The sequence below is a fragment of the Fusarium vanettenii genome (genome assembly GCF_000151355.1).
Source record: "Fusarium vanettenii 77-13-4 chromosome 1 genomic scaffold NECHAsca_1_chr1_3_0, whole genome shotgun sequence".
NCBI classification, from domain to species: domain Eukaryota; kingdom Fungi; phylum Ascomycota; class Sordariomycetes; order Hypocreales; family Nectriaceae; genus Fusarium; species Fusarium vanettenii.
In genome coordinates, this window is record NW_003315881.1 from 2158333 (window position 1) to 2180128 (window position 21796).

The 21796-nt window shown below is 53.6% G+C and overlaps 9 protein-coding genes across 9 annotated transcripts; 6 read left to right on the forward strand and 3 right to left on the reverse strand.

Annotated features, from left to right (window-relative positions):
- Nucleotides 1-698: 698 nt before the first annotated feature.
- On the forward strand, nucleotides 699-1647 carry NECHADRAFT_74998 (uncharacterized protein; the record flags this gene model as incomplete). Its single annotated transcript, XM_003053590.1, has 2 exons — nucleotides 699-1029; nucleotides 1088-1647. The coding sequence occupies 2 exons, from the start codon at nucleotides 699-701 to the stop codon at nucleotides 1645-1647; spliced, it is 891 nt and encodes a 296-aa protein (XP_003053636.1).
- A 1570-nt stretch (nucleotides 1648-3217) lies between these two features.
- Nucleotides 3218-4083, forward strand: NECHADRAFT_102379 (uncharacterized protein). Its single transcript, XM_003053591.1, has one exon. It carries the CDS (start codon nucleotides 3328-3330, stop codon nucleotides 3661-3663), a length of 336 nt encoding a protein of 111 aa, XP_003053637.1. The 5' UTR covers nucleotides 3218-3327; the 3' UTR covers nucleotides 3664-4083.
- A 798-nt stretch (nucleotides 4084-4881) lies between these two features.
- NECHADRAFT_74999 (uncharacterized protein) lies at nucleotides 4882-6054 on the forward strand (the record flags this gene model as incomplete). Its single annotated transcript, XM_003053592.1, has 1 exon — nucleotides 4882-6054. The coding sequence occupies one exon, from the start codon at nucleotides 4882-4884 to the stop codon at nucleotides 6052-6054; it is 1173 nt and encodes a 390-aa protein (XP_003053638.1).
- A 162-nt stretch (nucleotides 6055-6216) lies between these two features.
- Nucleotides 6217-6774, reverse strand: NECHADRAFT_75000 (uncharacterized protein; the record flags this gene model as incomplete). Its single annotated transcript, XM_003054323.1, has 1 exon — nucleotides 6217-6774. The coding sequence occupies one exon, from the start codon at nucleotides 6772-6774 to the stop codon at nucleotides 6217-6219; it is 558 nt and encodes a 185-aa protein (XP_003054369.1).
- Nucleotides 6775-10561: 3787 nt separating this feature from the next.
- Nucleotides 10562-12415, forward strand: NECHADRAFT_98851 (uncharacterized protein; the record flags this gene model as incomplete). The annotated part of the gene is made up of 3 exons (XM_003053593.1): nucleotides 10562-10829; nucleotides 10995-11163; nucleotides 11245-12415. 3 exons carry the CDS (start codon nucleotides 10562-10564, stop codon nucleotides 12176-12178), a joined length of 1371 nt encoding a protein of 456 aa, XP_003053639.1. The 3' UTR covers nucleotides 12179-12415.
- A 167-nt stretch (nucleotides 12416-12582) lies between these two features.
- NECHADRAFT_31032 (uncharacterized protein) lies at nucleotides 12583-14100 on the reverse strand (the record flags this gene model as incomplete). Its single annotated transcript, XM_003054324.1, has 1 exon — nucleotides 12583-14100. The coding sequence occupies one exon, from the start codon at nucleotides 14098-14100 to the stop codon at nucleotides 12583-12585; it is 1518 nt and encodes a 505-aa protein (XP_003054370.1).
- Nucleotides 14101-14678: 578 nt separating this feature from the next.
- NECHADRAFT_73394 (uncharacterized protein) lies at nucleotides 14679-15559 on the forward strand. Its single transcript, XM_003053594.1, has 2 exons — nucleotides 14679-14760; nucleotides 14835-15559. The coding sequence occupies exons 1-2, from the start codon at nucleotides 14683-14685 to the stop codon at nucleotides 15405-15407; spliced, it is 651 nt and encodes a 216-aa protein (XP_003053640.1). The 5' UTR covers nucleotides 14679-14682; the 3' UTR covers nucleotides 15408-15559.
- A 469-nt stretch (nucleotides 15560-16028) lies between these two features.
- NECHADRAFT_30586 (uncharacterized protein) lies at nucleotides 16029-18043 on the forward strand (the record flags this gene model as incomplete). Its single annotated transcript, XM_003053595.1, has 5 exons — nucleotides 16029-16081; nucleotides 16258-16355; nucleotides 16429-16632; nucleotides 16685-17698; nucleotides 17751-18043. 5 exons carry the CDS (start codon nucleotides 16029-16031, stop codon nucleotides 18041-18043), a joined length of 1662 nt encoding a protein of 553 aa, XP_003053641.1.
- Nucleotides 18044-18603: 560 nt separating this feature from the next.
- Nucleotides 18604-20530, reverse strand: NECHADRAFT_75005 (uncharacterized protein; the record flags this gene model as incomplete). The annotated part of the gene is made up of 9 exons (XM_003054325.1): nucleotides 18604-18689; nucleotides 18756-18917; nucleotides 18973-19100; nucleotides 19149-19260; nucleotides 19317-19543; nucleotides 19593-19667; nucleotides 19721-19791; nucleotides 19845-19915; nucleotides 19963-20530. 9 exons carry the CDS (start codon nucleotides 20528-20530, stop codon nucleotides 18604-18606), a joined length of 1500 nt encoding a protein of 499 aa, XP_003054371.1.
- Between the last annotated feature and the right edge of the window lie 1266 nt (nucleotides 20531-21796).

Here is a 21796-nt window from a genome sequence, read left to right on the forward strand (position 1 = left end):
AGAATCAACAACGTTGAGTTAATCAGACGTCAAGGAAGTTATTATTTTCTATCATCGTAATTACATGGAATGAAAAGGCTTCAGTAGATGTGACTCCTCTTTCACTCATAGAAGCCTATGGTTTACAGCTCAATACCTGACGAACCTGACCCTAACAGTCCCCACAATGCTCTTACAAGCTCTTCAGTGAGCGCCAACTTCGACATCTTGTTCCATCAACACACCCAGGGAAATCAAAACTTTATTTCTTTCAATACTGGTCTTCTCCGCGAACGTTGCGGTTCATGAATTCAAGCTAGCTCATCGCTTCACCTCATACGTCACAATCCACCGACGACAATGGCTGACTTGAGCAACCCACTCCTTTCCGTCCTACCCGAGTTGGGCCTGTCCGAAAACCAGGACTTAAATAAAGCTCCTTCTCTTGATTAGCCCACAATATGGGCGCCTTTATCTCCTCGAATTTCGGACTGTCTCGATGGGTCGTGACGTATTCAGCAAGCCAATCTCCTTGGCTTCAGCCAAGTGGCTGAGGTGAGCCAGCAGTGTAAAAACACCAAGGTGGATTCATATTTGGGCGTGGATGAGATAATACTCCTTTCTCCATGAGATACTATGGCCGTTTATATGGATTTAAAGGGCCATGGGCCGGCAGAATGACCACATATCGTCAGGTCCAAGGACACATCTCAAGCATCATGGCAAAAACAGTATTCATCACTGGCGCGAATTCTGGTGTTGGTTTGGCTGCAACCAAGCTATTTCTCTCGAAGGGCTGGAACGTTGCAGCTACAGCTCGAGATACGTCTTCCCCAGCCCTCCAAGCGTTGGACGAGGGATCGGGAACTCTCCTAGTCCAGTACCTTGATTTGTCCAAGGCCCAGACCTTTGGGCCAGCCATCGCGGGAGCTACCGGAAGGTTTGGCCAGATCGACGTCCTTGTCAACAACGCAGGATACGGCCAATACGGCGTCTTGGAGCAACTTGACATTGATGCCATCCGGCACAACTTTGAAGTCAACGTTTTCGGTATGGTGCTGTTACAATCCGCATCATGGCGGAGGGCTGCATGCTGACGAGTGATCAGGGACCATGGGCCTCATCAAAGAATTCATCCCTCACATGCGCGCGACAAGTCAGGTAGAATCACCTTCCCGTATCATCTATGTTGGGTCAGGCGGAGGGCATTTTGGGCTGCCACTCATCGGACCCTATGGAGCCAGCAAAGCAGCCATGAACATTTTCATGGAGTCGCTGGTGTACGAGATGGAGGGTGTGAACCCCCCTATCCGGGTGAAGCTGGTCTGTCCACATGGCGGCATCAGCGAGACCAACTTTGGGCAGACGTCGATGCAGATGGCAGGATTGGACAAGATGACGCCAGAGATCAAGGGGAGATACGGCGCCTTTGTCGAGAGGACGCTCCAGCGGTTCGGCGCCATGCGGGGCCAGAGCATGGCGGCGTCCGAGGCGGCCATGACGATTTGGACGGCGGCTACGGAGGATTCTACAAAGCTGAGATACTTTGTTGGGCCTCGCGACGGGGGGAAGAACCTCGAGCGCAGGATGCAGGGTGGTGAGGCTGGGGAGGACGCTGACGAGGTGGACAAGAGATACATGGATGGGATGAGAGGCACGTTTCTGTGAAACGTGATCGAGATGGTACCCTCTGGAACGGAGAGTATATTCAGCCGGCCACAACTGGTATCATTGCCGATCCTGTTTGAGGGCGCGCATATTGTATGTACATTTTCAGCGCCCAGCCGGCGTCCCCTGTCTCACATCATCCCGTTTGTTTGACGGTCAGCAAGGGACAGACATGTATGATTCAGCTCGGCGATGAGATTCATGGATAGGCAAGGCAGACAGTTGCCAGCGTTTGGCCAGAGATAAGCCCGCCCCGATGATCGAGCCGTGACGTGAGAAGTAACACAGAGAGACTTGATTGTGATGAAGCCGTTGCCAAACAAAGCGGGAAGCCGTCAAAGCTCCGGGTGAGCCAATTGACTTTGACCCAGTCGGAGGTGTTTCCCGCGATTAGAGCCCGAGCCCGAGCCCCGGGTGATAGAGGAACAGAGGTAAGCTTGGAGAGACGGGCCGGGACGCGTGTCGTCATGAGAGTGTCTCCATTCGATCCAGCACCATCATCTACAGCACAGTATTGTACCCGGGCGCCGGACACACCGTGCCCTGGGGCTGGCTTATCTTGTCGCTGTGCCTCCCCGCAAAGCAGCGGCAGCCAGCGCCTCATCGGGCCTAATGGCGATGGCATGCCTCAGGGAAAGTCCTTGCATGAGGTCCATAGCCTCAAGGTAAATTCCGTCGGTCCAGTGCTAGAGCGAGGTACTTTTTTAACCCTTTTCTTTTCGCGGCTGGCGTAATGCGGGGAAGGTTCCAATGGTCACAAATGCATCATCTTGGCATCCCACACACTCTCTCTCACTTTTGCACGCCTTGAACAACAACAAACACCTCAAATCACATTCTCCGTGACAGGACAGCCTTGGGTTGGCCACTCCCGCCGCGGCTAACTGTACAGTGCCATACTGTACATTTCTACAGTAGCAGTGAGGCCAGCAAATTCGCTGGCCCTCTCACACCCACTTATTCCCCATGCCTACCGGCCGCTTGTCCGTGTTTGTGATTCTCTGCCTCATCTTGGCTCCTTGTGCTCTTCTTCCCCCTGGCTCCAAGCCCAGGTGAAACGGTCAGATGATGGCTTTGTGTGGTGACACACGCTCCCTCTCAAGGCGTCTCGACTCCCCTTTTTTTTCTGGCCCTTTGAAAAAAGGTAATTTTACCTGGGTTGACACTGTACTGTTGGTAGTCTCCTTCAGACTTGGTCTGCGTCATGTAGCAGTCACTTGTACGTGCGTTTCTTTGCCCCCAAACACTCCTGAACCTTGACTTGTCTGCGGGACATTAAAAGGAACAGCAAAGCCCCCTTGGCTTGAAGAAGTCGCCTCTTTGTTTGCGCCTTGGTCAGATAAGGCTGTTGTTCTTCTTTCTCAATCCATCCAACCCAATCCATACGTGCCTGGCAAACGCATATAAGCCTCTCTCATCGACAACGATTGCCACTGCGCCCCATGATGCTTACGTTGTCACTGCAGCGAGGCCTCTTTCTATCTGTGCTACAAAACAACTAAACAATCAGGAGTTCAACACTTTTTTGAAGCCCAGCTTCTACTACTATTTCCCTATTCCTCACTGCCTACCTACCTAGGTAGCCTCTTCTCCCCTCTCTATCTACTCCACTACCATCCCTCCTCTCCACGACACCACACCTAGACGCCAGACTACACATCTACTACTACTACCTTCAACATGTGCCATACCGTAATCGCTCAGCGGATGTGCAAGGTCTGCCACCGTAGTCTCGGCGAGACGGTCATCGACTTTACCCGCTGCGCTCGTAAATGCTCGAGCCCCTTCTACTGCCTCACACCCGAACCTCAGATGGAGCTATGTAACGTCTGTACCGCGACAACGACCCTTTCCACACCGGTACTCGCACAGCAGGCCATCGAGGACACGTCCACAGCCGCCGCCGTCGCCGCTGCTGCTGCTGCCTCGGCCGGCACGAGTCTCTACGAGAGTCCCTTTGCCAAGGCGGCGACGTATCCTGGCCCAGCAGTCACTCGACATACTGCTGCCCATTGAGTTTTGGACACGCCAAGCTCTAATGGGCCGGGTCAAGGACGTCTGCGTGTAAGAGAGGCAAAGGGAAATTGAAATGACGATACGAACGAGCATGTAAATTGGACATACCAAGGGAAATTCAACTGGGAAAGGCATAGGGATAGGGACAGGGACAGGGAAAGGGAACAAAGGCGCAAGAGGACTATGACAATATGGGAATCAAGGGATTGGATGCTTTGCTTTACCTCCATGTAGTGTCACCCAAAGACACTTGACGACACGAGGTCCCGGCGAGGACCGCTCTACCGGTACAAAGACCACTGGAATTGGTCATGATAGGTACCCAGAGCCAAGAGATGATGGTCTCAAGGGGGACACGGTCGTTGCAAGTACAGTGCAGTACAGTACAGTACAGTACAGTACAGTACAGTACATAGTTGACAAATTGAATTGCGATGAGAAAAGAAGAAAAGAAGATCGTCCTTGATTCCTTGTAATTGACGGAAGAACTAATGCCATTAAGCGGGCGGTCAAGCTTGGTTGACCCGCCGTAAATTCAGCAGCTAACACTTTTTTTTTTTTTTGGTGAGACGTCCTCCTCTGGCGTGTGCTCCATGTAGTAACCTAACGCTACAGACGCACGCATCATGTGCATTTGCTTGGCCTTGTTTTCGCTCAGGGCACCCAGCTCAGCTCTACACGGCCATGTGTGTTCCAGACAATCAACGCTGAACAACAACCAACACGACTCGAAACGTGCGTGAGCAACCTACGCGGCCCGCCTGTCGTACAGCCTTCGTCCTCATGACTCGGAGAGGCCTGCTGTAGTTACCTGTCTACAGTGGAGGGGAGGACCACAGAGCCGCCTGCAGAGAGAGAGACAGAGAGACAACCTCAGCTCGGTCAAGGATTCACGGATGGACGGGATGCAGTACCAAAGCGGATTCCACCGCGAATCTCGGAGAGGGAAATGGCGGGAAATAAACATTTCGGTCAATGACAAGAGCAAAAGCCTGTGGCCACAACGGTACAGACGCAATCGCCCATGACATGAGCACCTGCCCGTCCATGCCTGGTTCACGGACCAGGAACTGGTATAACTACCTGCCCAAGCCGACCTCGTGTGGATTTTTGAATCCTACATCTTCACTCTCTTCTCCTCTGAGAATACCTTCATTAACGACCTCTCCTGTGGCTCCTAAATCCCTGGTTGGGAACTTGATGCTCACGCGAGTCATGATGGCTTCAACACGATTGGCCAAGCCCTCGGGTGAGGCTACTCAATCTTCATGCCTCAACCACTCTGCAGCAGAACTCATATATCCTGGAACCCCCTCTCACTCTCTCGATATGACCTCGCTTTACGGAGTCGTTCAGCAGGGGAACAAGATCGATGCCGTGGACTTGGAGAAAGTCTGGGCGTTCTACATTCAGGGCATCGATGAAGTTGTGGGCTATATGAGGGACGACGTTCAACGAGACATGATATGGGATGAGAACTTTACCATGAACCAAGACACACGGACTATCCTTCTCAACCCCAAGATTCAATCAGGAGAGAACATTGCAACGGCATGTTGCAGAGTCTTTTCGAACCTATGTCTCCTGAACCGCGGGCGGTTCAACAACTGCATTGACGGTTGGCTCGCTAAGGATGTGCCACGGCGAGAATTTCAACCTCTGCATGTTGCTGATAGCACACGGCAAGATCTCACCATTCCCCTACCTATCCGAGGGCTGTTCGGGGTTGTCACGGTGGGAGTCCACCTCAACGTCTACACCGTCAAGCAGGTGGACGGCAGGGAGAGCGTCGACCGCATCTGGGTCTCGCATCGGGCCAAGGGTGTTAATGTTAGTTACTCGGGTATGCTGGATCAGGTTGTCGCAGGCGGCATGGATCCAACTGATCGAGTATCGGGAGTCTTGTCCCCGTGCGTCACCCTGAAACGAGAGGCACGGGAAGAGGCGGGCTTACATATCGACCTCAACACCAGAGAGGTCTTGATGGGCCAAGAGGATAGCACTAGAAGACTGGTTGGCTCAGTCGAACAGGCTCCTGCCATCACCTTCTATGACTGCAAGGACCGCAACGCAGGTCTCATGAACGAGGGTCATCTGGAGCCTGGAGTCCGCTTCGTGTATGATCTCAGGGTCGACACAACCTTTCAGCCGCATGCCGAGGAGCGTGGTATCGAAAGGTTTGAGGCTCTTTCGGTGGACGAGGTCAAGAAGAGCCTCCATTCTCTAGAATGGAAACCTAACTGTGGGCTTGTCATGGTTGACTTTATGGTCCGCAAGGGGCTTGTCTCAGAGGCAGACGACACCAGGCTGGGAGATATCATGACAGGACTACAACGACCACTCCCATTCAAGTTTGCGCAAGATAAATTTCGGGTTTTAGACGGTTGGTAGGGGTTATTAAAATGGCGTTTTGGGTGCCTCTTTGGATTCAACGGTCAGGGGGATACAGAAAATGCATAGAGCAAAAGTCTCGGTTGGATTCATGGCCACGCATTTTGGCTAGGCCCGGTAAGAGGCAAAGATAATGATTTGGTGGGTTCTCCTAATACATTCTTACACAATGTTGCTTGCCTCCTCTGCGATTCTTCCCAGATCAGCCATGCCATGAACCTCAAGCTCCTTGCCATGGACCTTGATGGGGGCCGAAGGCAGAAGCGTGAAGCAGACACGAGCCACTTCAGTGCCCGAGTTCTTCCAGGCATGGTTGGTTCCCCTCTGAATTATGATATCCCCTCTCCGGAAAGTCTTGGTAGCGCCGTTGTCGAGGACGCAGTCAACCTCGCCCTCCATCACAACGCCATAGTCGATACTGGCGGTTCGGTGCATGACGGCCGGGAAGCCAGGCCAGAAGTCAACGACTCGAAGGGTAGATCCAGACTCTGGGGCGAGATCCTTCTCATATGGGTGCTCCCTGTAAGCCTTGAAGTCGTTTCCGCTGTTGAGATCGTGAGAGTTGTCCGGGTGGATGTATGATGAGTGGATGGAGAAGCCGCCGCTGCGCTGCTCCTCGACCTCGAGAGGGACAGATTCATCCCAGGTTGCGTTTCCCTCCGCGTCATGGGTGGTGATGTATCGCTTGACGGGAGGAAGGGGCTTGGGTTGAGAAGACATTGTGAAATGGTTGTTGTTGGCTGTGAACTTGGGTGTAGTGTGTTCTGTGTGAGTGCTTGGTTTTTGTAACTTGTTAGTTTATTGCGGTTTTTATGTGTCTTTCTGATTCTTATATCTCTGTAATCGCAGAAGAACACTTGCTCTTTATACTTGTCCAAAATCACATCTTGAGGAACTCCATTCTATGTGAACTCACGGTGACATGAAGAGTCAACCAATAGGACGTCAACTTAGACAGTGGATGTCAATAAACAGGCCAATTGCGTTCTTCCATTTCATCCATCTGCTACATTAGTCAACATCGAAATCCTCCTCCCAAGATCCATCATCTGAAGCCATCGCGAGCATTACACATCACCGAGTTCCGTGGAGTTTGCACAGGACTTTGGTGGTGTTTAGAGATTGGGTAAGCATGTGTATCACTAAGCGAGAGGGGGGGTCAGGGTCCCGCAGACCGATCCCGCGTCTGTTTCCGGATTCGGATGAGGTGCCTGCCCGTTCCGGGGTTCCATCGTGTTTCAGCAGGTACGTACCCGTACCGGGCCCCCCTTCGCTAAACGTCCCATTTTACCATCACGCCAAGGGAGGGGGAGAAAATTGGCAAGGCTGAAACTGAACTGCCATGTATCCATATGCCAAGGAAATGAAGGAATTGTGTAAGGCCATTGAGGGTTTCGTTTGTCAGGCTCGGCAAGCCCGTGGAGACCTTGATGACTTTGCTCGTTCCTGGTGATAAAAAGAGGGCATGGGGTGCTGGTCAAACTGTTAGCCGCGCTGTCACCGCAAGTTGATTAACCAAGATAACCCGGCTGAATGAGTCCTTGGGCTGGTTGGCCGAGTCTGCCTTGTTGCTAAGTGCGAGGCTTTCCTGTAACGGCCAACCAGGCCGGTCAGGACCCTGGATAGGTGTGAACAGCCGAGATGGCAAAGAGGAAAAGTATTTGGTCGCCTCGATGTGACAAGGAGTTCGTTCCAACAGGTGCCGGAATAGGCTTAAGATGTGATTCTCGTCAAGTGGGAGGAAGTGCCGAACTTGTTCATAGGGCTTGTCAGTCGCTTCAACGATTTACCAGGTTCATAACTCCACCAACGTACGACCAACATTGTACCTTATTCAGCCGCTGAAATGCAACAAAGCCCAATGCCAACGAATTCCAATACGTACAACCCTACAACGTCTGAGAATCACCGAGTAGCTGATGCCGAAAAGTCCATGAGTAACGTCAAATCCACGGATCACAGTGAGTTGTAGGGTAACTCGATGCACTTTATACAGTCCCACATAAATTGGGCAAGTGAATGTGGAAGATGCACCTCCCCCAGTTCAATGTTCATGGATAAGATCCATGCATCGGCTCTCCACAGCCCCCATTCCAAGTCCACATCACTTGAATCCTTCATCGCCCACTCGAGTCCTTCGCCTGCATCAATTTCATGCGGTCAACCAGCCAACCCGTGGACGGGCAAGCTGCCGACGCCCGCCCACCATCAAATTTCCCCTTCGCCTCTGCCCTGCTAGTTCCGCCTCTCAAGGCCACACTGGAGCGGGAATGGTCCGCCCTACGGTTTCATCAGGGCCCAAATCGACACTCAGACGCCATCGGGTCAACTGTGCCCCGAGCCGCCAGGCAGTGTCAGCTTTTAGCGGCGGACCGGCTCAAGGAGCTTTGCGATTTTGGGCTCCTTGCCCATGCCTCTGGGATATGAGCAATCAGCCAGCGATCCCTCGCCCGTGAATGCATGGTTTTGCTGTCTCGGACGGCGGGCCACAGTCGTCCACACGTTGTCTCGGCAGGGGGCGCTCGTGTTGTCCGCCTAGAGTCTTCAGCGGTGAAGATGCTGACCAAAGTGCAACGGTGAGGCTGCTTGAGCCGCACATAGCAGTCCAGCAGTGAGAACCTACAGTGAGAGGAGCAACAAGGTCGGCTACCCGCACCACGAATCCATGCCCTGGAGCTGTGTTACTTGACCGATAAAATCCGTGCTGCCTCGATTAGGTACGATCAGCAGAATCACTGCAGCCGGGCGACAACAGATGAACAGGGGACGCCTGTTAGCCTGTGAGTCGACATCAAGTACAAGCAAGGAGAACGGGAGGCTGCGCTGCCTTGCTGCGAGGATATGGATCAGAGCAAACGGCGCGCCATGCAAACCCTCGTAAACGGGGACCAATGTTGGCCCTGGGCTGAGAAACAATCTGCTGCTGCTGGTAGGCCGGGCATGATGGTGGAGAGACGAAATATGAGGGGTGGGCGGCCGACAAAGTAAGCAGCGACCAATCACTCACCCGCATCAGAGACGGCCTCCTCAAGCAATATTAGCTATTATTGACATTGTAGGGGAAGCGCATGGACAATGTTTTGACTCCAAACGCACAGGAACAGTTGCATCACAGGGCCGAAAGTGTGCACACAGATACACTCTCTCGTCACTGACCAGAGCAGCGACATGAAATACGCCTGACTGACACGATACGACACAGTACCAGAAAAGTGAGCGACATGGAGGGCATCCAAAAATGGCACCCTTCAAATCGATCGTCGGCGGCCCCTTGACCTCGTTCCAGAACGCAGCCTCATGCGCCTCCTCAAGAAAACAAGCCCAAGCAACGGACAGCGGCAAAGACCTGGCTTGGGCCATACTCGGGGATGGCGCAGCCCTCTAGGAACAAGAGGCATATCTTTCCGTACAGATACTGCCTACCTGCCGATGTCCGCTACTCCGCTGCATCACTTGGCATGTCCAACATGATCGAGGTCTTAGTCCCCGACGGGGTACCTCGCTGGGCTGAGCCCTGGAGGGTGTCGGTGCTCGTCAAATGAGAGATACAGTCAGCAAGCCCCCATCGCCGGCCAGCGGAGTTGTCAACAGCTCCACCGGAAGCTGCTCTCTCCGTTGACGATGCTTCGTCTGCAAGAGACGATGGAGGTTTAGATGAGATGGCCAAGCTACACAATGTCAACGGCAAGCATCGTCATGACTGTACGGATACGGTATTGCATCGGCAGAAGGTACCTTCCCCGCCATGAGTTTATCTCCATTGTCTAATAGTGGAACAGCAACGTTGAGATTCGCAGAACCATGTGAACTGGTTGAGCTGTTTTTTTTCTGGGTCGACTCTCGCAGAGGCCCCGGAGACGGTGGTCCATTCTCAGTCCAGAGCTCCAATGAGGACGGCTGGCTTTTCAGCTCTAGACGCTAAGGCTGCTGGCGCCAATAAATGTCACCCAGCAGCGCCACCTAGCCAGGATTAGAGCAGGGCTAGCAGGGGCTGAGGCGCCCAATTCGAGCACCCACGAGTCCCCTGTGGCCATTGAACTTTCCGCTAGGCTGATCCGGGGTCCCTGTATCACTCTGGCACCACATGTACTGGGCTGGGCTGCACTCAAGGCGCCGCCGCCCACAGAGGGCTGCTCATGTACGAAGGGCCCGGCAACCTTCCTAGGCAGAGTCAGAGAGAGACAAGCCAAAGAGAGAGAAACAAAACCCCCGTTGATCCCTGCTCTGCCGCACCTCTGGTTTCTGGAATCTGCACATCTCGCTCACCTGCCTGTCGTGACCCTCTGGCAAAGCGTCCCGCTTGAATCAGTGTCGGACAGCTTCAACATATCGCGGAGGAAGGGACTCACTCACACCAAGGATCGGCGGACCCCTATTCACTGCTGTCGACAACAATTGCAATTACTGAGTGAGAGGAACTCGGAAGAGAGGGAGGAAAGCTTCGCCCAACACATCGCCAACTCGAAACCCAAACCGGAGCTTGGAGAAGCTATACAAGTTCAGCGCAATGTATCACTCCGCTGCCCTTTTGGCTCTGGGAGCCCTTGGCTCACCTGCCACTGCCGCCTGGCTCAAGCCGGCTGCCGATTCCACGCTCGATGCCCCAGTACAGACGGGCCACCTGGGCGCAGATGCTGGCGAGGACCACCAGATGGCCATTGGATGGTCGCCTGTCCCTACCAACGCGCCCAGACTCTCTGGTGCCATGGATATGCGCTTTGCCCTGGGCAAGCGAGCTGAGTTGTCCCAGACGTGCGGCTGGGGATCACTAGGAAGTGAGTTGACACCATTCAAACCTGACTGAGCTCTTCGAAGGCGGTTAGACGAGTGTCTATCTATGTAGCGCTGGCGAGATATCCAAGCGCTTCACCTCGAACGAGATACACCAGGGCATCTAACACAGTCACCAAGACCAAGTCATTAACATGCCATTTTTACAGACTCTTTCACCTGCGTTTCCAGTGACGCTTCTTGCGCTTCTGATGCCGGATTCGTTGGCTGCTGTGAGACTGGGCGATCTTGCAATGCGATCAAGACCAAGTGTATCGACTATGAGGCTTCTTCGGCTGGTGACTGCGACATCCTCGACGACTTCCAGACCATGTGCTGGTACGTTTGATTCTCTGATGCTTGGCAATTTGGCCAAGGTTGTGTTTCTTCGTATGGCTCTTTGCTAACCAACACGAACAGTGGCTCCTCTGCCTTCCCCGCCTGTTATACCCTGACTGGAACGAGCAAGGGCGAGTCTTTCACAGTCCTGGCCTGCTCCGTCACCTCGGGCACTGGAAGCCTGTTCTTCTCCGACCCCCTGGCCACCACCAACAGCAATAGTGAGTCTTCCGCGACCGATGACGGCGAATCGAGCACCACCGACGACGCGAGCGATACTACTGCCTCTGGTACCGCTACTGGAACTGACGCCTCGGACGTTACTGTCACCGTCGACCCATCTCCCTCGCAGACCACGGACGACAGCGACAGCGGCGGCGGCACCAATGTCGGTGCCATTGCTGGTGGCACTGTCGGTGGTGTCGCCGCTCTTGGTCTTGTTGGTCTCGCTGGCTTCCTCCTGTTCCGTCGCCGCAACAAGAAGACATCTCCCGGAACGACTCCTCCCTCCGACGGCACCCCTCCTGTGGCTCCCGCTATGGCCCAGACTCAGAACCCCCAGAACCCTCAAAGCCCCGGTCCCAGCTTTGTTCCTTCATCGCCGTCCAACGCTGCCTACCCGTCAGGTGTGCCCTCCAACTTCCAGCCCGGCTACCAACAGCCCTACGACCCCAATGCGGCTGCCGCCTACGGCCAGCAGGCTTACTCTCCTCCTCCTCAAAACTACGGTGGCTACGCCCAACCGCAGCAGGGCTTCCAGAACCAGTATCCCCAGCAGCAAGGTTATGGCCAGCAGGGCCAGTACCCCGCTCAATACGGTGCCGGTGGTTACCAGCCTGCCCAGTCAACTTCGCCTCCTCCTGGCGGCATCACACCCAGCCCCGGTCCCAAGGAGGGCGAGCCTGGTTTCGTTGGACACAACACACATTCCCCTGCGCCCCAGCAGCACGAGGCTCAGGAACTGCCTGCCGTCAACCCCGTCGGTAACGAGAACAACCGCGCTGAGCTTGGTTAGGAGCCTGGCCACTGGTATCGTGGGAGCGAAGAGGGTTTCTTTTTACGTCAAGAGGTGGAATTTCAAAGGTGACTGATAAGAGTCTGGTTGCCTTTCTGGGAAGACGAGGGAATGGAACATGAAGGCAAGACAAGTCAAGTCGAATGGATTGCATGGTTATTAATTGCATGAATTTGTATTATACCTCGTTTCTAGCGCGGTCGTATCTGGGGTTGTTTAGTTCATGAGACCCAATATTATAATGCCCAATATCCCAGTCAATATTCCATCCAATATCCCGGATCGTCAATCTATCTTGTAACCAACGAATGAACCAACCAACAACTGACAATTATAGACTAGTAATTTTTTCATCCCATGTTGTTTTCATCCGATCTCTCTCTGTGCCTCAGCTTCATGCGGGTCTATGCTTCGCCACGATCCAACTGTTCACCAACAGCTTCTTTCCACCACTGCTCCCAGTCGAGAACCTTGCGGCCGAGTCTCGCTTCCTCGGCGGCAAACACCATAGCATGGCTGCGTAGGACCTCGTCGAGAGTGCAGCCGATAAACTCGTCTTGAGCCCGAGGTGCCTCCCAACCGTGGTTCTTTACGCGATCGCATGCCATGACAAATTGGCGTGTGAGGCCCAAGTCACCACCGCCGTGGCCGCGGTCCTCGATGCCTGGTCGGTATGTGTGCGTCTTGCCCGTGTTGAAGTCCTCGACGACAATCTTGGCCGAGTCGGCGTAGATCTCACCATGCTCGCCGTAGATGTTCGAGTAGCGCTGGCAGATCTTTTTGGTCTGGGCGACCATGTGGAAGGTTGCCATCTTGGCTGGCTTGTTGGACTCTGGCCAGGTGATGGTGACGACCTGATCGTCGCAGACGTCGTTGTCAGACTCAAAAACGCATCGACCGAACCAGTTGCGGGACTTGACCTCGGACTCGGGAGTAGACTCATCGTAGTCTTCCTCGAGGGCTTGGGTCATGACCTCCTCCTTGGCTATCTGCGAGGGGTAGTCCTCGATGTCGTGGACGACAACGTTGATGGGCCATCTCGTGTTGCCCGCCCCCAGGCCGTGAAGTTTGGGACCGAGGTAGACGTTCTTGGCTGAGTACTTGCAACCTTCGTCTCCCAAGGGGCACTTTGTGCAGTTGGTGGCACCCCCCGCAGCCTTTGGCTTGCGGCTCTTCTTGAAGAACTGGAGACTGCCAGATGAGGAGACGGTTTCAGGAAGATGAGGTTCTCCTTGCCCTGCCTTCTCAGGGGAGCAAAGCAGCCATAGTAGAAGGTCAATGTCGTGACAACTCTTGGTTAGCAACGAGGGCGCCGTAGTCTTCTCGCTGCGCCAGTTGCCCCTGACATATGAGTGCGTAAAGTGCCACCAGCCCACGGGCTCGGTGTGGACAACGCTTAGGATGTCGCCAATGACGTGCTCCTCGAGAAGCAGTTTGCGTAGCATCATGTTGTGAGGGCTATACCGCAGGACGTGACCGATAGAGAAGACCTTGGAAGCCCGCGAGGGACGTAGAGCCTTGTACATGTCAAGGCAGTCCTGGAGAGAACAGGCGAGGGGCTTCTCGCACATGATGTGAAGCCCAAGGGGTGCCAAGCCGACGACGACTTCGCGATGCATCTCGTCCAAGACGCACACAAAGGCTCCATCCACACCCTCAGGGACGTTCTCCTCGCCTGCAGCAGCTCTCCTCCGCCGATCCTGTTCATACTCGAGAAATTCTCGCCAGTCCAGGAACGACTGGCCCTCACCAGGTTCACCGTCACCCCAGATGTGGCGGCGGCCCAGAGTCTCTCGCTTGAACTTGAGGGGTTCTGCGACGGCTACGACGACACCATTGGTGACGCTGTCAATGGCCTCTGCGTAGTTGCGGCCTCGCGAGCCGGCACCGATGATGAGGAAGCGAGGAGGGGTTTCCGACATGTCGGGCTTTGGAGGGGGTATGACACTGAATGAAGACTGTTCTGGGACGGTCTCTTCCTTTTCGGATGTTGTGAGTTTAGAGATCATTTTCTTTATTGAAGCCATTGTGAATGAGATTGTGTAGGTTCGTAGATGGTTTGTGAGTCGAGTATGCCGTTTAATATAAGTCGAGGTTGCTGAGATTAAACGTCTGCCTTGTGAGAATGAACTTATGCAAGCCTCCGACACCTGACTTTTTGGCGGTTGTATTCAGGCAACAGTCGCAGGCAGGCAAAATACGTTGGATAGTGATAATTGGGACATGCAATATGCAATGGCTTGCTTCATAACCTGCCGTATCTCTCGAGTTGAGCTGTCAACAACATCCGGCAGTTGGTGAGATGGCATCAAACAAGCCAATGAGGGGTCGCGAATTAAGAATACGCAACGTTCCAGCGCGTCGGTTTGACGCTGAATCACGGGCTGTTAGTGGGCTCTGCTAATGCTCCACTGCTGCAAGCTCATCCACTACTAGCGACTGAAGCCTTGGAGGTTACATGCAATCGTCCACATCCAGAAGAAGAAAAGAGAAAACTTCGAATTATGGCCACGGTAGAAGGTCAGGCTGATAACCAGCCCAAGAGCGCCAGCGATGATCCCCTCGTCTGGATCGACTGTGAGGTATGTTTGAGTTCAACGTTGCACTTGGTGGCTGCAGATAAACTGCGAATCTCATGCTCACATGCCTCACTTAGATGACTGGTCTCGACCAGGACAATGATGAGATCCTCGAGATCTACTGCATAATCACCACGGGCAACCTCGAGATCCTTGACGAGGAGGGCTTCCACGCCATCATCCACTGGCCGCAGTCCCGCCTGGACCAGATGGATGACTGGTGCACAAAGACCCACGCCGACTCTGGCCTCACCGCCGCGGTCCTCGCCTCGACCACGACGCCGGAGGAGGCGGCCTCGGCGCTGTACGACTACGTGACGAGGTTCATCCCGGACCGTCGTCGGGGCCTGCTGGCGGGCAACAGCGTGCACTGCGACCGGGCGTTCCTCCGCCGGGAGCCCTACCGCAAAGTGATGAAGCACCTGCACCACCGGATCCTCGACGTGAGCTCCATAAAGGAGGCGGCGAGACGATGGTGCGCAAAGAGGATCGTCAACAAGGTGCCCAACAAGAAGGGTCGGCACAAGGCTAGGGATGATATCTTGGAGAGCATCGAGGAGGCGAGATACTACCGGGAGGTCATTTTTCGACCGACGTTTGACGCGGCCCCGGCTGGTAAGAACAAGGGGGCCAAGGCTGCGCAGTCCTAGACGAGATGGGTGGGTATATTATTGGGTATTCGTCCTTTTCATGTTCTGGAGCTGGTGCGGTGAGCATGGGAGCTGTCGTGCCAAGCTCATGAGCTAGTTGAGGAGCTCAATGAGGGACATGACATGACACAAGCTGTAGCTCATGAATTGGCAGCAGAAATCTTGGTGCCACCCAGGCTCTATGGTTCTGTGTATGGACTGCTCAATATAATCTACTCACAAAAGTCTTGGAACAAGGAGGACAAGTGGACAAGCTATGGCTCCCATCATGAGAGCTCTTCACGCTAGGAGCCCCTCAACGAACTCCGTCCACTTTACTGTACCACACTGTGCAATGCACACGATCAATGTGAACAGCACAGTACCAATTGTGCCGCCCCTCCATTAGCGCAAGTGATATCATCCCCTCCAAACCCCACCACCACCAACAAACAGCTCTCCCCAAGATTGGAAGCTCCTCTCCTCTCTCCCCGCCACTTCTTGCCCAAAGAAAGGTTGTGTCCGTTCGTCGGGTGGGTTCTGTCTCAGTCTCACCACCTTTTCCTCCTCTTCATTCCTCTTTCTCAACAATCAACAAACCTTTTCCTTTTCTTTCTTCCTGTGCCCTCGTATCCTACAGCCATGAGCGTCCAGACGGTCGAGTTCACACCCTTTCAGGACCAGAAGCCCGGAACGTACGTTGTCCCTCTATCTTGTCAACCCCGCCATTCACACCCATTGAGCGAGCTCCGACCTTCTCCATCCCACACCGTTTACTCCCGAGAGCTGCTCGAGGCTTGTTGTTTATCCTCGAGATTCACCCTCGCTTGCTCAGCTCATCAGAATCCCTACTGACCTGTAATCCTCGCAGCTCCGGGCTTCGCAAGAAGGTTGTCGTCTTCCAGAAGCCGCACTACAGCGAGTCCTTCATCACCAGCATCCTGCTGTCCATCCCTGAGGGAGTTGAGGGTATGCTATGCCGGGACCCGAGAATCGTCCTCCACTGCGGACGACACGAGCCATGATCTGATCCATGTGATAGGTTCTTTCCTCGTCATTGGTGGCGATGGCCGATACTGGAACCCCGAGGTTATCCAACTGATTGCCAAGATTGGTGCCGCCTACGGCGTCAAGAAGCTCGTCATCGGCCAGAACGGCATTCTCTCCACTCCTGCTGCCAGTCATGTCATTCGCCTTCGCAAGGCTACCGGAGGTATCCTCCTGACTGCCAGCCACAACCCTGGTGGTAGGTTTCAATGCGTGATTCTCCCTCCATTAACATCTCTAACAATTACAAGGCCCCGAGAACGATTTCGGTATCAAGTACAACCTCTCCAATGGCGGTCCTGCCCCCGAGTCCGTCACCAACAAGATCTACGAGGCCTCCAAGACCTTGACATCCTACAAGATCGCTTCGATCCCCGACATCGATATCTCTACCGTCGGCACCCAGACTTATGGCGACCTCGAGGTCGAGATCCTCGATAGCACGGCCGACTATGTTGCTATGCTCAAGGACATCTTCGACTTTGACCTGATCAAGAAGTTCTTCTCCACCCACCCCGACTTCAAGATCCTCTTCGATGGCCTCCACGGTGTCACTGGTCCCTACGGAAAGGCTATCTTTGAGCAGGAGCTCGGCCTGTCTGACTCGACCCAGAACTGCGTGCCCAGCCCCGACTTTGGTGGTGGCCACCCCGACCCTAACCTCACCTATGCTCACTCCCTCGTCGAAGTTGTCGACAAGAAGAACATCCCCTTCGGTGCTGCTTCCGATGGTGATGGCGACCGAAACATGATCTACGGCGCCAACGCGTTTGTTTCTCCTGGCGACTCTCTGGCCATCATCGCCCACTATGCTCACCTCATCCCCTACTTCAAGAAGAACGGCGTCAATGGCCTTGCTCGTTCCATGCCCACCAGCGGTGCTGTCGATCTCGTTGCCAAGGCCCAGGGCCTCAACAGCTACGAGGTGCCTACCGGCTGGAAGTTCTTCTGCGCTCTCTTTGACGCCAAGAAGCTTTCTATCTGTGGTGAGGAGAGTTTCGGAACTGGAAGTGACCACATCCGTGAGAAGGATGGTCTGTGGGCTGTCATTGCATGGCTGAACATCATTGCCGGTGTCGGTGTCGAGAACCCCGATGTCACTCCCTCGATCAAGGAGATACAGAAGGAGTTCTGGACCAAGTATGGACGTACCTTCTTCACCCGTTACGACTATGAGAATGTCGACTCGGATGGCGCCAACAAGGTTGTTGGTGAGCTGGACAAGCTCGTTGCTGACCCCAACTTTGTCGGCAGCACCATTGAGGGTGAGTGAGATCCTGATGCTAACTGACTGTCCCCCCTAACTAACACCCCCAGGCCGCACTGTCACCAAGGCTGGCAACTTCTCCTACACGGACCTCGATGGCTCCGTGGCCTCCAACCAAGGCCTGTATGCCGGTTTCTCCTCTGGTAGCCGAATCGTTGTCCGACTTTCGGGCACTGGTTCCTCGGGAGCCACAATCCGTCTGTACATCGAGCAGCACACTAGCGACCCCTCGAAATACGAACTGGATGCTCAGGACTTCCTGAAGGAGGAGGTCAAGTTCGCCACGGAGCTGCTCAAGTTCAAGGAGCATGTTGGCCGTGACGAGCCCGATGTCAAGACCTAAAGGAGAAGCGCGAGAGCTGGTCATCTGGCTGCTGGACGAAAGAGATGGAAGCAAAGTAAAAGATAATTCTGAGATTCTGAAATTGCTATTCGCATGCATGCATATATATGACAAATTGAGCGTTCTTGAGACAAACCAACTGAGACGAAAACAGAGGGAGTGCTGAGAACCAAGGAATACGGCAGCTCAAACTGACAGACATCACGATATAAGGGAAAAAGGAAGAAACAATTCTCAATATCGAAAAACACGAGACGTGCCCTTCCAACTGACCAAGGAGAAAAGTGAAGCCCTGCTGGCTATCGTACAATCTTATCCCGTGACTCTTGATGGACAAAAGTAAAGTAGGTCGTTGCTCGTAAAAACCCGTCAAACCGTTGCTGAAATAAATACTCGTTGGGCGCCGTCGCTAAAAGGATGAATCGAAATCAAACGCTGTAGATGAGAGAGAATAGAAGAAATAAAGATGAATGAAGAAGAAAAGTAGAAGAAGAGAAGGAAAACAAAAATACAAGAGGTAGGTTGTCAATCTTGGACGTAGTAAGAGGCGAATTATCTTCTTAGCCCGTCTTTGCTGGTGCTTCCGTTGCTGTCGTTGTGCTCATGTCGGTCGACGGGGCAAAGAGTTCCTTGAATCGTTTCGTTGCTAAGAAAAAGTATGAGATATTGCTCGGATACTGAAAATGTGATAGAATAGATTAGTTAAACTTACCCTCTTCGCTAACGAAGCAAATCTCAAAGGCACCAGCAGCACCTCGTCGCTGATTTTGCTGCCGATACTCCTGGCAAAAGACGTAGAGCTGGACGTCGGCGAGCCGTACCTTTGTCTTGCTGACCCGCTTGATCCATTTCGGCGAAGCAGACTGGTGAGTGACTGCGAGTGTTAGCCACCCAATAGATTTAGTAGTTGAAGCCGGGGTTTGACTTACTGAATGCCGTCCACACGGGACATTGGCGGAGTTCGCCGTCCCAGACAGCGGCGTGGAGACGGAGGCCCTTTGTCATTGTATCCTCGTAGACGATGAGGGAGTGCATAAATCCGTCATCGACAATTCGACTGGAATGGTCAGTTGTGTAATTAAAAAGACTATGCTTTGAGGCTTACGCTTGAAACAACTTGCGCTCACCCCGTAGGATGAGGTCCTCTGTAGCAACTTGAACAGTGAGGCTGTTGCGCGTCTTGAATGACACAAAGCAGCAGTACATGAGAACAAGTTCTGTTTCAAGTTAGCTACCAGACAACTCAAAAACCATCATGGAAAGGGAGATATACCTTCCCAAGTCATGAAGCATAGGTTTGCCCACAGTTTGGCGCAACCCTCGTTCGGGCTCCACCGCCAGAACTGCAAGCTGCTTCCATCACGCTCAACGCAGAGCTCATGTGCGCCGCGGAGTGAGAACCAGGGACTTCCCATGTGATAGATCCGTAGGAGAAAGTAGGGGCACCTATCTCGGGCGCTCTGATAGACGATCAGGGTTATTTGTCGTTCATTAAACGGGCTGTTCGTGTAAGTGGATAGTCGCGTATAAGCGGGAGGTCTGATCTTACCGCATGAATAGAACCCTTGCATCGCTAGGCATTCTGATTTGGTTCCAGGGAAGATGTGGACCGTATGACTTGGATCTAGATATACTTAGTTGGCGCAGATCACGTTATGAGTTACATGGAGGACTTACGAATGCTGGTGCTTGAGTGCAGTTCGGGAAGGCAGAGGCAGAGAAAAGATTTGCTCGGCCCAGTGTACGCTCTACGGCCCCGTTAGAGATTTGCCGATTATCAAGGTGTTCAACCTAAACTAACCGAAGTAAGGTTCGAGTCGTCTAGTATGACATCGGGACGAATCGAAGGATTTAGACGGATAGGAGGAGGGGCTTCTCATGATTAGCATCATGTCTATGTTGGGAACGTCTACACTTACGGATGCCTCTAGCCTCTCGTAGTTGCATGATCTGCAACCGAACGCTTTCCATGGAGTTGAAGTCAAAGTTTGGTGACCTTACGGGTGTCAGTGAATGGGATTCACGAGCGTTGGGCGATGTTTGAGCCAACCTGGTTAGCAGCTCTCGCAACAATGTCAAGAAGTGGTTGTAGAGGATGAAACGTTGGGGTAGTGAGAGACCTCCCGCCTCTTGTGTCATGGAATGGTACATCTTCCGCCAACGGTTCTCCTTTGTGAGAGTTCTGTCTTCATAGTGTGTGGTGATGTCTCGCAGGGATCGTGACAGACAGGGAAGGATGATTTCCAGATAATCGAGCACGACAGGGACGCGAGAGAAATGGGTCTGAGAGTACTCGGCGAGTTCACGGAGCAGTTGGGCCGAGACCCCGATCTCCTCGGTAGTGACAACCAGATGGGCGTGAGGGGCTTCGGGGAGAGAATTGCGAAGCCCTACGAGATGAAATGCAACCTTGTCTGCCCGCTGTGCCTCGAGTAGGCAGCCTTGAAGTAGATGCAGCCCAAGCTGGCCACTGGGGACCATTTCCATGTTGGTAGGAGAGAGGGAAAGCGAGGCCATGGTCGAAGGGGTTATTTCATCCTATGAGGATGAGTTGAGTATTAGAGTGAATGGTGTATATGGTGGTTTTCCTGTTTCCTCCCAGTGTTGCCCTTGTGGCTTCTTGATACTGATGAGGAATAATCGATCGAGGTACCAAATGCGGTGAGGAGGAGGTGCTCGCCGGCGGGGAAGTTGTCGTGGGGTCGGGGAACGAAGTAACTTGGAGTAGATGGAGGGTATGAGAGATTGATGAATATCGATGGCTTGTTAGATATCCTATTTCTAGATAGGAACCAAGGATCAAGTCAAGGGTAGAGAAAAGAAGACGTGTAAATAATAGGAGATGAGGGGACGGCCGATGCAGGTCGTCAACAAACGTGTGATGCGAGCCAGGCAATCTGTTCAACACCATCCAGAGGGTGCACCCGCACCAGTCTACCCATACCCATGGCCTTCCCTGACGTGGTCGGTGGGTGCACGGTTCTTATCGTGCTCCATGAGTGAGCCCATCAGGTCGATGCACGTAATGTCGGGAGGCTCTTTGGGGATTCGTCTTGTCCTCCAACTAAACAAGGGTCTTGACCACCTGATGCCCATATCCCGCATTTCCCGAGGACGAGCTCTGCGGGACATCAACTTTTGAGGTTCCATCAACACGCAAACACATTGGGGGGCCAATTGTGCAGTGTGTATGGCCGGACTGAGCTGGGGGAATTGGCGCGCCTCATCGAGTCAACTTCTCAGGCGTTGCCACGATAGCAAGCGTCTCTCGACATGACGCCAGACCAATGCATGAGGAGCTCGGGGCCGGCGACTGGGCTAGATCGGGGTGGGAGTGGGTGGGCACTGGGCGCTGGGGAGACAATGGGAAAATGGGTGAAGGATGACCATTCTTCGAGGCCACCGTCCACTCAAATTCGAGGTGCGACGTGTTGCGACGGCGGCGACTCTGGTGGTGCATCCGCGGTAGGTGGACTTTGTGTGGAGAAATCTGATGATGATGGAGATCGCAATGGCCCTCGACGACCTCAAAGCGCCTTCAAAGCGCTTGGGAACAGCGTCTGTGCTGGGGTGCAGGTCCCTCGCCTCGTGCGCTTCTCAACGCCAAAACTCCACTCCATCCTAGGTCGTCGGCTCAACGGCGCTCTCGTGCTCAAGCTCGAGCCTTGTTCAAGGGGGCCATCCTGGCCATGAGGCTCGGCCGGCCACGACATGATGCCACTCTCGCCGCGCTCTGCCGTGGGGTTGCACATC